The 14,671-nt window shown below is 28.7% G+C and overlaps 1 protein-coding gene across 1 annotated transcript in view; it reads right to left on the bottom strand.

Annotated features, from left to right (window-relative positions):
* Positions 1–2,158: 2,158 nt before the first annotated feature.
* LOC134828085 (ecdysone-inducible protein E75) overlaps positions 2,159–14,671 on the bottom strand; it is a 53,450-nt gene continuing 40,937 nt past the window's right edge. The window contains exons 4-5 of the mRNA XM_063841044.1: positions 9,625–9,860; positions 2,159–5,140 (exon numbers count right to left, since the gene is read on the bottom strand). Of these exons, the coding sequence (XP_063697114.1) occupies positions 3,236–5,140; positions 9,625–9,860 (2,141 nt within the window). The 3' untranslated portion in view covers positions 2,159–3,235. The remainder of the gene's footprint in view (positions 5,141–9,624; positions 9,861–14,671) is intronic.

Here is a 14,671-nt window from a genome sequence, read left to right as displayed (position 1 = left end):
CCCGCCTAAAATCTAAACTCTGCCTCTGCCGTCTATTCACACAATTTCTTTTTAAAATTCTTATCATTCAAGGTCAGTCGTTTCATCACGCGTCGTTCTACAGCTAATAAATAAATATACCGAGCAAAAAAAAAAATAACTAAAAATATAAATTAAAAATGATGTAACAAAAAAATCTTTATTTTGAGTAGCGGATCACGAATCTCTCTTTTTTGATAAAAACTACGTGTAGATTTCTACAAAAATTTCCCTCTTACGCTGATTCTAAGGAAATTCACGTAACCACATGACACTTTGCTCGTCGTAGTAGTCGCTCCGTACAATAAATTTGCTTAATATATTTATTGTATGTGTGTGTTATTATTATTTTATTTAAGTGTGACTTTGACCATGACTTTCAGTCAGTACGAATTTTTTTTTATTGTATTATGTGAAAAACAGGAATGTCTGAATATAATTTTTTTTTTTAATTTTGTTGATTTCTCGACTACAAATAAAAAAAAATGGCAGTGATAGCAAGAAAAACTTTGTTGCCCAGTCATTCATGATGACTGACCTTCATTTAAAGAATTTTTGAGAATATCATGACGTAATTTTTTTTCCTGATAAACATTCTAAACTAACGTGTGGAGTGTCGTCGTCGTCGTCGTGCGTCATCGTGAGTATTTAAACAAGATTTTATTAGATTACATGTTGTTGTTGTGTACGCGCGCTTTTAATGTCTTTTGCCGAAAAATTCATGACCTTCAATGTGAACTGTATTAGTATTGTCGTTAATGAAATATCATCGTAGTCAAGCCATGTGCTTCGAAAAGTCGTTTTTACGCGGATACGGAAATTTTTTTGCTTTGCCGCAGAATATTTTAGTTATTTTTGCTTTGTGTGAACAATATGAAACAGTGTGTGTTTGAATAAATATTAGAATCTGCCTGAATTTGTCCTTGCTAATTTTTGTTATATAAATATATTATATTTTTTAAGGCAGATACAAACAATTTTTTTTATAGAATATTGATTTAACCTTGACAATTCTTATATTTCGGCAGAAAATCGACGTTGTGTGTCTTGTCTTCTTCGCAATAACAAGTATGTATAATAAATATATATATTTTGAAGATGATTTAGATTTTTTTTATTCCAAATTTTATTCTTAGCCTTAAAAACTATAAGCGAATTTTCAAACTTTTTTTTTCTTTTAAAATTTTCAGATTTTTTTAAAATTTAATTCTTACCTTAATTTTTTTTTATAATTTTTCAATACTTATTTTTTTTTAAATTTTATTCTTACATTTTAATTTTTTTGTTGCAAATTTTTATTTTTTTTTTTGTCATTTCAACTTTCAGATTTTTTTTATTTTCATCATTAAAAAAATTTTTTTTTTGCTAATTTTTCACATTATATTTTTTTGTGATTAAAACTTCAAGTTTTTTTTTAATTTTATTCTTACCTTAATTTTTTTTTTAAATTTTATTCTTTTTTATTTTATTTCTTTTTATTACTTTTGAATTTTTCAATACTTAAAATTTTTTGTTTTAAGAATTTTTTTCTTACCTTTAAGATTTTATGAATATTTTATTATTACCTTTTAATTTTTTTTTTGTTTGAAAACTTTAAGAATTTAAAAAAAAAATTTTCTTGCTTATTTATTTTTTTTTAAATTTTAAAATTTTTTTTTTTTTGTTTAAAAAATTTTAAGATTTTTTTTAAATTTTATTTTTACTTTTAAAATATTTTTTATTGATTTATAAATAATTAATTTTTTTTATTAAGATTTTTTTTTAAAATTTCATTCTTATACATTTAAATTTTTTTTTAAATTATTTATTTTTTTTTAAACCTCAAGATTTTTTTTTTAATAATATTCTTACCTTTATTTTTTTTGTGAATTCTTTAATACTTACATTTTATTTTCTTTTAATTTTTTTAATTAAATTCTTACCTTTACAAACTTCAAGCGAATTTTCCAATACTTACATTTTTTTCTTTCAAAAAAATTATAGAAAATGAAGAAAATTAAAAAGAAAAAAATTTCAATGTTTCAATTTATCTTTTATTTATTATTTTCATACCATACTAGTTTAAATATATTGTTTATATATATAGACTAAAATCTATTAATAATTACATTTTCTTTTTATTTTTTAATTTTTTTTTTTTTGTAATAATAATCAGTAGTGTTTTTAAGGATTTCCAATCATATAGTTTAATATGACGACATTCATAAATTAATTTTTTTTTATCTTTTATAGTTAAAATAATATTAATGTAAAATACGTGTGTGAATATTTTCATCTTGTGAAAATTCTAATTACAATTTTTGTTTTTTTTTCTTTTAATTTAAATTAAAACTTATAGTCAATTACTTTCATTTTTAACATTATTCCTCCGTTTCGGTGATTCATTTAATTGGTACATTTTTTAAACATTTATTTAACTATAATATGTTTACTTAGGTAATAAAATGTATGTCATATTATGTTTTTTTTTTGTTTGTTTTAAAAATAAAACTATCAATCAAGCAATGTTTTCTCCGTTTTCTCTTGTAAATGGTGTGTACTAGCTAAACATGATCTACTACTGGATAAAACTTAAATCACTTATAAAATGATTTTTTTTTTGTTTAAATTATTATCAAACTAGCGATAAAATAAGAAATATTATTACATGAAGTAAAATATACATTTTTTCTGCATATTCTTACTCAAAGTCTTTCGATTTTGTTTTTGCTGTATCATTAACACATTTTTTACAAAATATTTCTAAGGTTAAAATAAAATTTCATTTTTTCAAGTATTTGAATTTTTTTGTTTTTCATATTTTTTGTTTAATAATAAAAATTACATTTATGTTGATCATTAGTATAATTATAAAACAATCGGAGGCAGAGATCTTCTCTTTTCAATTATTTATATTTTATGTATAATTTAGTTATTTTATGTATGTATTAATGATATAATGATAGATAATTGTAATAAAAACTTATGGGGTACACTCTACAGTTATGTTATTAAAAAAGCTTAGAACTTTACTCATCAGTGTGTGTCGTTTCACGTTCAAATGAGCTCGTGAAAGGGCACCTATTGTAAATTTATGACAATTATTGGGGGTTTTGTGGTTTTTTCTCTGATATATGAATATGTATGTTGTATTTTTTGTGATTGAGAGATGTTTTTACTTACAAAGGGGGTTCAGGGGGGAGAGACTTATGCCTAATTTTAACTCAGATGATGATGTTTACGCCTCTAGGAGTACTTTGTGTACTTGCTGCGGTGTCGCAGAGGACCTTTGTGTCGTTTGTGGGGGTGGGCTCGGTGACTTTTTGGATAAATTAAGCGGTTGCTGCGGATCAGCAATGTCAACTTGTAATTCAATGAGACGAGGACTCTGCGCGGGAGCATTTGTCGTCGCAGCAGCGACAACGGGGGGCGACGTCGATGTCGAATGTGGCGATTGGAAATAACGGTGTTCACTGCCATTGGGCGACGGCGTTTGCTGATGTCGCGGAACTGATGTGATAACGCTCTGCGTGGGCCATCGACTTGCCGCTCCGTTGGAGAAGGGACATTGGCTCGGCGAATTTGTAAGTGTCACAATGAGATTTCCGTTGCCGTTGCTTTGGGGCCGTTCCGACAGGCGGGGACTTTTGTAGCCCGCGGACTCCGTCGATGATTGACTTTCGCGCATTATGTAGTTGTGCAGCAATTCGGAACGTTTCATCTGTTCGGGCGTCATGCGGGGTTCTTCCATCAGTGATTTGGCCAAAATGGAGTGCGTACTTGACAGAGAAGACGACTGTTGTTGCTGCGACGTCGTTTGGGGGCGTGTCAAATGCATATGCAATTGCGATTGGTGCTGCGGCGGAGTAGGCGTGGCTTGAACTGGAGTGTGAGAATTTGGCGCGGGCGAATGTTGTGTCGAGGGGCGAACTTCGACAGCTTCAGCTTCGCTTCCACGTTGACGCATTGCACGGAATTTCTTGTGAGGTTTGTAGGCCTCGTCCATCAGTGAATTTGTGTCGTAAAGGGGCGGCGCTTGCAAAACGCGTTTCAACACGGGCATATCCAAGCCAATTTGTCGCTTGTCATCGTTTTGGTCTTCTAGCGATGAACGCGGCGACGAACATGACGACGATCCGCTGCTCAGGGGTTTCTGTTCGTGCTTCTCGTTGCCAGATTCGATGCCCGAGTCGGTGGGTGAGTCAAGTTTGCGGTATCGCAAATGGCTCGACATCGAAGGTACGGATCGCACAACGGGCGTTATTGTAAGTCCATTTTGCGCCAAATGTGCGGCTCCAACGATATCATCTTCCGCCGACGAACCTGAACTTGCGCGATTTCTCACGGGGCATCCTCCGGATAGAGTTGCTGCCAACAAGGGAGCCGACACCGACAACGACGACGATTGAGTACTGTAACTGTCGATATGCTCCCGATCCGATTCCGTGCTCGAAACTGATCCCAAAGGACTTTTCGCGATATCTTCTACACTGCCAACCTCAATGTCGCATCCCCAACTACTTGAACCGGGACTCTTGTTTGCCTCTTCCTCATTATTCCACATTTGCTGACGTTCTGTTCGGAAAACGACAAGTTTCTCCGTGTGCAACGTGCTGAGAGTCCTCAAATCGGGCATCAGCTTCAACAGCTCTTGCATGAAATCCGGCTTATCGGGACGATTTTGCGAGATTACCGTTTGCAGACATTGCTTCAATTTGCTGTACATCCGTTCGATCAAGTCGATGTCCCGTAGCCCGGGGCGATCGGGCGTTATGAGGACTATTGCACAAAATAGACCGATTTCGGCATCCGTCAAGTTCATCGAGTTCATGCGTTCGGCAAAATTGAAGGTCGAATCGACGAGGAAACGAGCATTAGCGCCATTCTGAATGGTATCACGTCGCATCACCTGCCCATTTAGGCAAATTATGCTGTTGATTCCCGTGTCAAACATGCAAATGAGACGCACAAAGAGCGCATCAAAGAGACCAGCTTTGAGCAACGTGAATTTGTCGTCTTGCGTGAGCAACTGGAAGCCGGGAATCAAGCCAGCGAAATCGATCACGCCGCGAATCACGTGCGCAAATCGTTGTGAAAACTCTTGTTCTGATTGCAATTCAGGTGCGGGATTTAGCGGGCATGCCTGCAATGAGAAAAAAAAGAAATTTTAATTAATTTTATTTATTTAATTTATTTTTTTAATTTTTTTAAAATTTATATTTATTTAATTTTTTTTAATTAATTTAAATTTTTTAACAAAAAAAAATATTGACTCAGATCGTTGCCCTTTGTTCGCCCAATTTGTTAAAAAAAAATTAGAAGAAGAAGAACGACGAAGAAAAAAACTGTCTGCAAATTTATTTTATTCCACGAATTTTCCATCCAATAACGTAAGTCATGCCAACGCGCTTTTTTTTCGTTTCGTATAAAGTTATTTGAATGTCAAAGAAGCTCGCCATACAAACACTCCGGAACAACCTACCCAAATTAACTTTGTGAGTTTATATCAAATAATTTGTGTTGATAGGCATTTAACGACACAATAAATACATCAGAGTACGAATTTTCGGTACGCCATGCAAATCTGTACGCGCGAGCAGGCAGAAGAAGAGACAACGCGATCAAGGTCGATGTACGACGGTTCAAGGTTCTCCTCATATTATTATTATTTGCGCGTTTCATTCCACACACTCTCTCTCCGAGTGTTTTTTTTTTGTTTGCGTTCTGTGCGTGTTCTTCATTTCCTTTTGATTCTCTATTTTTTCGACGATAAAAAAATGTCGAGAATGGGCAATGAACGCGAAAAAGGTTTTTTTTTGTGAAAATTTTCAAGGTGAACAAATTATAATAAATATCACACGTTCGCGCCCATCAGCAATAGAACTCTTATCGACAACGTGGTTTGATCTTCAACACGATACGCGAACGATATGCCCTTGAAAAATTTACTTTATTTTATTACACTTGCCAACAGAATCGAGAATCTCCGTTACTTTTGCAATTTGCCTGCTTATCAGTAACACATTATTAATGAATGACGTGTTTTATTGCTTTTCCTTGTGCGACGTAATTGCCGCTTCTAATTCCAAGTTGCAAGTTCATATTATGACATTAACTTCATGCAACTACCGTTAATGATACTATTAAATGTATTTCTACCCACAATTCATTGATTATTATTGTGTATGAATAAAAAAAGTTAGTTTCCGCGTTTTGTTTCATTCCGTACACTTGATGTCGTTGTCGTCGTTGTTGTTTGAAGGTTATTCATAGAGAGAATTTTTTTCATGATTTGTTATTAATTCTATATAAAGTAATCAATTTTTTTATAAATACTATTAATTGTATTTATTAGGGGTAATTTTTTTATTATTTATAATTTTTAGAATTAAATAATAAAAATAATTATTTTTTATTTAATTAATTTATTAAATTAAAATAAATTTTTAAAAATTATTAAAAAAAATTAATATATTTTTTTTAAATATTAAATTTAAAATAATAATTTTTTTATTAAAAATCATTCAAATAATTTTTTCTTTTAATTTATTTTTATAAAAAATTAAAAGAATCATTTATAAAAATTTTTTAAACAAATAAATAAAATTTAAATTAAATAAAAAAAAATAAAATTATTTTTTTTTTACATATTTAAGAATAAATAATTTATTTTTTTAAATTTTTCTTTTAAAAAAACTTGAATCATTATTTTTGAAAAATATTTAAAAAATTAAAATAATAATAATTTAAAAAAATATTAAAGCAATAAAAAACATTAAATAAATCAAAATTTATTATTTTTTTCATAATTTTAATTTTTTTTAAATAAATATAAAAAAATAATTAATTAATTTTTTTTTAAATTTAATTCTTTAAAAATTTAATTAAATTAATTTTTATTTTAAAAAAATCAATTTTTATTTTAAAATTTATTTTTTAAAAAATAAAAAAAAAATAAATATTTTTTAAATTTTTTTTTAAATAAAAATAAATTAAAATTGACGTTTAACTAAAATTTTTTTTCCCATTCCAGATATTTATTAAAATTATCATTAACTTAGTGGTTGCAGACTACCTAATATCGAGAGTGTGTGTATGTACGACATCATCCTTGAACTGTCCAATGACCCATTCCCTCTATTCTATTTCGTTTTGTGTGTCTGTTTTTTCATTCATTCTTGATATAAAAACTACTTAGACTGCGTATCGACACAGCGGTTCATTGTTCATATTATTTTAATAAGTCTGATTCCCTTCGTCGTTCGTCGTCTCATCATCAAGAGCAAAAAAAATAAAAGAAGACGAAAAATTCTCTATCAGAATTCGTTCAATGTCAAATTAAAAGAGACGCGTATATTTTAGAATATTTATTATAATTACATTTAAATGAAGTTTTTTTGAAGAAATATCTGGAGAAACCTTGAATTACAATTTTTGTGCGAAAGAAACTAACTTTTGACCCGCGCGAACCGCGTGCAGTTGTTTACAATTAAAACACGCGGCAAATAGTTTTTTTTATTCGATTTAATGTATTCTCAGATGATACAAACAACACATCATCATCATCCGCGTCTAAGTAGCAACCAAATACATTTATTTTATTCTAAGCGATTCAAGGTTGAAAAATATTCGAGACAAGGTCGTCGTTATATACATCGCACACGTTTTTTCTTCTCTTTTTCGTCTGTGTACGACGAATTAGCAAAATTTATATTTAAATTCATTTACACGGATGTTCTATAGGCGCGGATGCTTAATAATAATAATTGGATCATCTTTAAAAAAAATAAATTTTTGTGATTTTTTTCTTAAAATATTTTTTTTTGTGTGAGGATTTTTGCAAAAAAAAAATTCTTGTTCCTATATAAAAAAAATTTAATTACTAAAAAATACAAGATCAAATCAGATTCATTATCATTTCCTTGTTAATATTTTTTTTACATAACTATGACTTTGACAAAGTCATTGTTATTATTATTTTTCCTGCGTTTTACCTACAGAATGTGTGCGGCGGCGACGATAAAATGTCAAATAAATATAATTTATTTAGACACACATCATGAATTGTCGCGCGCGCACACACACACAGAGCAATGAACTGTTCCAATGTTAGGTGATGACCCTTGTAGAATTTAAAATCGTATGAAAATCGAAGTAAACTTACTAAAAGTACTACTATCGATCGACAGTCCTTGATCACTTTTGTATAAATTTTAAAATAAAACAAATTTTCAGGGTTGAATAACGTAACAAAACAGCATTTTGTGCGGTATGACGTTCAACACGGAAATATTTGACGAATATTTATAACACGAGCGACGCGTAGACACACAAAAAAATCGTATTTATGTTTTAAATTTGCTAGTTTTTTGTTTGTTGTATGTTGACTATTATAATATTAGAGCAGATGTTGCCGTTAACCTTCGTATAACGCGGTAGTGAAACGTCTGACAAAATTTTTTTTAGCAAAAATTTGATCAAGGTAACCCGAAAAAATCGCAGTTTCTGATGTGATAAGATTTAGCACGGAAAGTAGCATTGAGCTGAAAACACAAGAACCTTGATCAGTGGTTGTTGTTGTTGTTGTCTTTAATTAATGCAAAGTGCTCGGATTCATTCGTTTAAGTGAATGAACATGTGTAAAAAGTTGGGCAAGTGCAATTTTAGAAAATGTTTCATATTTATTTTTTTTTTATTAATTTTTTAAGCTAATTGAATTTTTTTAAATTAATAAATTTGTTTTTTTAAGTTTATAATTTTTAAAAAAATTAAATTAAAAACAAATAAAAAATATTTAAAAAATTTTTAAATTAAAAAAAATTGTTAAATATTCAATTCTTCATAAAAATATATAAAAATTAATAAAATAAAATTATTTTGGTCGAATTTAAAAAAAAATAATATTAAAATAAATTTTTAAAATATTTCTTAAAATTAAAAAATTCGAAAATAATTATTTTTTTATATAAATAAAGTTTATAAAATTGAAAAAATTTAATGAAATTTTTTTTTAAATATAATATTTGAAATTAAATATTTTTTTTTGCCAAATTTGGTAAAAAAAATATTTATTTTTTTTTTAAAAAATAATAAAATTAAAATTTAATATATTTGGAAATTTAATTAATTTTTTTTTAATTTTTTATAATTTTTTAAATTAATTAAATTATTTAATTAATTTTTTTCTTATTTAATTAATTAATTTATTTATTTTTTTTAATAGAATTTAGATTAAAAAAAATAAAACTTTTAATGATTTTTTAATAATTATTTTTTTTTATTTTTTTATATTAAAAATAGCAATTTTAAATAATTTTTTTCCCAATTTCGATTAAAAAAAAATAAAAAAAACCATAAAATATGAAACATTTTTCAAAATCACACTCGCCTCCGTTATACAGTAACACGGAAGTGACTCAAGTTTTTTTTGCAAAGTTCGATCGTTTGTGTGTTATGATGTGATAAGACATTTTACGAGAAAATCGTTCGTAGTAATAAATAAAATAAAGCCTTTAATGCTAATAATTGTTCCCGCGCATACTGACGTTTGATCCGAGTCAATGTTTCGTTTTTATGACATTTTCAATGCAAGCAATGCGGAATGTGTATTAGAATGTTGTCACTCACCATGGTTGGCAATGAATACGAAGGACAATCTCGTGCTCTTTGTCTCATGTTGGCGACTTTTTCTTTCGTAAATTCGCACGTTTCCATGTGTGCCTGCAGCACGGCTTGGGTAAGACGCGGCAGATCATCCAGTTCGGTGGTAAGGGCTCGTTGGTGCCCGCGATTTTGTGTGCTTTGTTGCATGGCTGCCAAGATGCGAGCCTTCTCCCGTTTTGGTACCCGACCAAATCTGACAGCTGCAAAGAGAAGGAAAAAAAATGTTATCAGTTTGTTTGTCATGTGATATAAAAAAAATAATAAATAATGTGAATGACCTATTAATAGCACGTACGACGAGTTACGAAGTAAACGAAAGTCTTCAATCAACCATTTTTAGTTTATTTTTTTTTATTTATCGAGTTGCGAGAGAAACAGAGAGAGAGAAAGTTCAAATAAACTGAGGACCTTGCAATAATTGACACCTACTCAGTTTATTATTTTTTTTTTTTTGCGGCATTGTACCCACATGATGAAGGGAGAGACTTCATGCGACACGAAAAAGTTCATTAAACTTTTTTTTATAATTCATTTTTTTTTCAATGACCTCATTTGACCTATTATTGGTGCAATTTTCTCTTTTTTTTCTTCTTTCTTGAAAAAAAACTCGAACAAAAAAAAATAAAGAAAGTACTCTCATTGTTATACTTTGCAATTCACTTTCATTCATTCATTCGTCGTCTTCAATAATTTTTTTTTTCATTTTTTTTTTCAGCAAGTTACATAGGTCATGATTGCTCGAGAGTCACTTAATCCTGTTATTTTCGATTCATTTCGAATTCAGTGCAGGTCTGCGTCGAACAATAATAAAAACATGTTAAACAGCAATGAAAAATGCTGTTTTTTACACATATCGCGCGCGCAAAGTAATGTAGATCCATTAGAAAGTGAAGTGAAGTTTCTCTTTCTCTTTCAGCGTTCCATGAACTTTGCTTGGCTGCGTGATTTACTAATTTTTCGAAGGACATTTTTCCCTTTTTCAACGGATGTCGCATAAATTATCGCCGAAAAACACGAATTAATGACAATTAATGCGTGTAAAAAGTAAAAAGAAAAGCGAAATTGAACTACTTTTCGGTTAACGACATCGACGACGACGACATGTGAAATATATTAAGGGTCATCGACATCTATGCCATCCATGCTCGAACGTGTAACTATGTGTAAATTGCATGTAAAATGTTTTCATACATTTTTCTTCTCTCTCTCGACGACTCTACAACTCCAACCACAGAAAATAAAGTGAAAGTAACAAAACTTGATTTGTTGGATTTGTGCTTCTCTATTTATTCGACGACGACGGGTTTCGAAACACAAATTTAACAAAAAAAAAAAAAGTAAAAATTGGTTTGAGACACGAAGTGAAATACCGGAAGAATTAAAGTAAAGAGACTTCAATGGTTTACTGCATTTCTTCCGGATAATTATTTTTTTTTAAATATTATTATTTTTATTTTTAATAATTAAAATTTTTTAATTAATTTTTTTTTTAAATAATTTTTTAATGAAAATAATTTTATTTAAATATTTAATTATTTTTTTTATTATTTAATTTTTTATAAAATATTTTTTTTTTAATTTAATTTTTTTTTTATTATTTTATTTTAATTTTATTTATTTTTTAATAAATATTTTTTTTTAATATTTAATTAATTTTTATTTTATTTTATTTTTTATAAATTTTATTTTTTTTTTTTAATAATTTTTAAATAATTATTAAAGACACCTACGTGCATTGTGATATGACACCACTCCTTTTAATATTCCTTTTAATATTGGTAACTCTTCACTTTCCATTTTATTTATTTTTTTTGTTTTATTTTAAATAATTAATATTATTTTTTTTATTAAATTAATTATTTATTTTTAAATTAATTTTTTTAGGAACAATTTTTAATTTTTTATCCACATTTAATGTATTTTGACGTCCTTTGTAAATTTTTATCTTTTATTTTTATGTATTTTGTGACGATATTTGTAATGAAATTCATTTGATTTTTTTGTACATAAACATTTCCTGTGGTAATCCTTTGGCGGAAGATGTTTACTTTTAATTATTTTATTTTTTTATTTGACACCAATTTTTATTTTTATTTATTTTTTTTTTGTTGACTAGATTTTCACTATTTAATTTTTTTTCGATATGATTTATTTTTTTTTTTTTTTGTATGAAATAGCTTTAAAAGCTTGTTGTTTTGGTATTTTTGATAGAAAAATATTTTTTTTTTGTATTTTACTACAATAATAATATTGTAAAAAAATATTTTTATTATTCTGTCACAGTGAGAGAGAAAGAGCGGAGCTCCTACAAAAGCAATGTTATCGTTTTAATGGTTCCGACGCGACTAACACACATCTACGGCACATGAGAAACACACAACCTGAGCCACGTTTTTGTTCCGTACACCCATCGAGCGTGTAGAAGGCCTTCATCGTGCAACAACGACAACGACGACGATGACTCGTGTTCGTCGTTTTCATTCAGCGGAGTGGATTGTACGGCCATGAATCGAAATACAAAGCGGAAAATCGCACACAAATACTCTCGCAGAACATAACTGTATACGCCGGCTTCTAGTTCTACATGACTAAAAACAAACAAAAATTTTATTTTATCAACGACGTGGTGCGTAATTTTTATCACTTTGTGTATTAACCGAGGTCAAGAAGACACAAAATCGAGTTTTTGCCAACTTCGATAGCGATTAGAAACGCGTTTTTCGGGTATTTGTATCGAAATTGCCCCGAAATTGAAAAAAAAAGAGGAAATGTTAATCTAAAATTAAATGTCCTTGTAAAGTTTTTGAACTTGAACGTTCGTGAGTTTGTGAGTTATCATGATGATAGTAGTATCGTCGAATGACAAATTGCGAAGCACGTTGAACTGAAACGTGGAAGTTGTCGTTAGGACAAGAGTAACAAACAACAAGTTAAACGCAATTTTCATCACACAACAAAATGCGCAGACGCGTTTCAGCTGCCCTTGAACTTACTTTGTGTACACAAAATGGAGTCCTTCGAACGGAGGGGGGAGGCGGGGGTATTTTGGCTCTAAATTTAGCGATAAAATGATTGACTAACGGGAGTTTTTTTTTCGTTCGAGTACTTTTGGAATGAGGCAAGGTGTCGACATCAATGACCTTTGTCAGTTCAATTTTTTTTTTTTTTGAGGAGATGGCAAAGCGTGCGTATCCGAAAATCCTCCTCCTTCACACATGCGTATGATTATTTATTTGAGACGCACTCTTTGCATGTCCTTGACTTCTTCTTATCATCTTTTTCTGTGCTTTCTTTCGTCCCTTCACACGCATGCAGTGTGATAAGGCATGAGAAATTGAAGGGTTTTCATGGAAATTCGGGACTTTGTTTGGTTCTAAATTTTTTTAAATTTTTTCTATGGCTCATATTAAAGGTCTAATATGTCTTCACGGCCCTGTTTTAATGGATTTTCCATTAAAAACCATCGGAAATGCTGATTTTCACCCGATTTTAACTGATTTGCACATATTGTCTTAACCGATTGCCCGATTTTAACCGTTTGCAGTAGATGGCGCTACTGAAAAATGAGACGTATGAAATCGATGAACCGATTGAGACGAATAAAAGTGATAAATTAGCGCCATCTATGAGTAGTTTATCATTTTTATTCGTCTCATCTATTTTTATTTTGAATTAGTTGAAGGCGATTTTATGATATGTAAACGCCTGGTTTTTTGTAAGATTTTTATTTATTATTTTTTTTATTTTTTTTAATATTTTTTTCATCGAAATTCGACTGTTTTTTTTAACTAAAATCTTTCTAAATAATTATTTTTTTTTATTATTTATTTTTTTAATATTTATTTTAATTTTTATTGTGCTTTTTTTATATCAAAACTCATTAAATAAATTAAATTAAATATTTATTTTTTTTTAAATATTTTATTCCCTTTTTATTAAAAAATAAAAATATATTTTTTTATAATTTATTATTATTATTTTTGTTGTTTTCAATTTATTTTTAATTTTTTTTTTAATAAAAATTAAAAAAATAAATAAATATTATTTTTTTATAAAAAAATAAATAATAAAAAAATGATTTTAAAACAATTTAAAAAAATTTAAAATATTTTAATTTGACAAAAAATGTACAAAAAAATAGCACAAAAAAAATAATTTTTCTAATCTTTTCATCTCTTCGACATGTGCTCGAATTTTTTTTTGTATTTTCCGCAAAATTTGCTCATTAACCTCAATAAAAGTTTTGTATATTTCTTGAAATAATTTTACGAATCATCAATGTGAAATAAAAAATTTTAAACACAGACAAAAAAGTTAAAAAGTAAAATAGAAATCAAAAGGTCAATGTATTTTTACATCAGCAACGAAATAACTGACTGACATAAGCAACGAAGCAACAAAGGTTTGCTTCAAATTTTTAATTTCAATAACTTTCACTTTATTTTTTATTCACTTCATGGTGTGAATTTTTGTTTGAATTTCTTCGTCTAGGAAGTAATTTTCATTTTAAAAAAATAAAAAAATAATTTTTATTAAAAAAAATTAAATTTAAAAAAAAAATTATTAATCAATCATCAAAAAAAATTCGCAGAAAAAAAATAATTAATTGTTAATCGGAAGCAGGCAAAACTTTTGATTTCATCAAATGATTATCATGCACACATTGACACACTTTGAGTTCATTTGCCTCTCGCTCGGGTGTCGATGTTGCCACATAATTCAATTACATAAAGAGAGCAAAAATTCATCGGGATTTGAGGCACATAAGGGAAAATGAGTTCATTGACCGACCTATTTTCCAAACCGTTCCCTATCATAATTTTTTTTTCGCGTTCATATACATTGCCAATTTTATGCTGAACCTCATTGCACGTCGATTTTCGTCTTTTTCATATACGTCTCTTGACCGTATATGAAGCAACTACGCTCGCCTTGTGTTAATTTTTTATTTTATTTTTTTTTTGTGTTTTGTTGGGAAATATAATACAATTTTTGACGTGAGTTGAAACTA

The sequence above is a fragment of the Culicoides brevitarsis genome, chromosome 1, assembly GCF_036172545.1.
Source record: "Culicoides brevitarsis isolate CSIRO-B50_1 chromosome 1, AGI_CSIRO_Cbre_v1, whole genome shotgun sequence".
Taxonomy (NCBI): domain Eukaryota; kingdom Metazoa; phylum Arthropoda; class Insecta; order Diptera; family Ceratopogonidae; genus Culicoides; species Culicoides brevitarsis.
The sequence above is the reverse complement of the archived record's forward strand: the minus strand, read 5'-3'. Positions and strand labels throughout refer to the sequence as shown.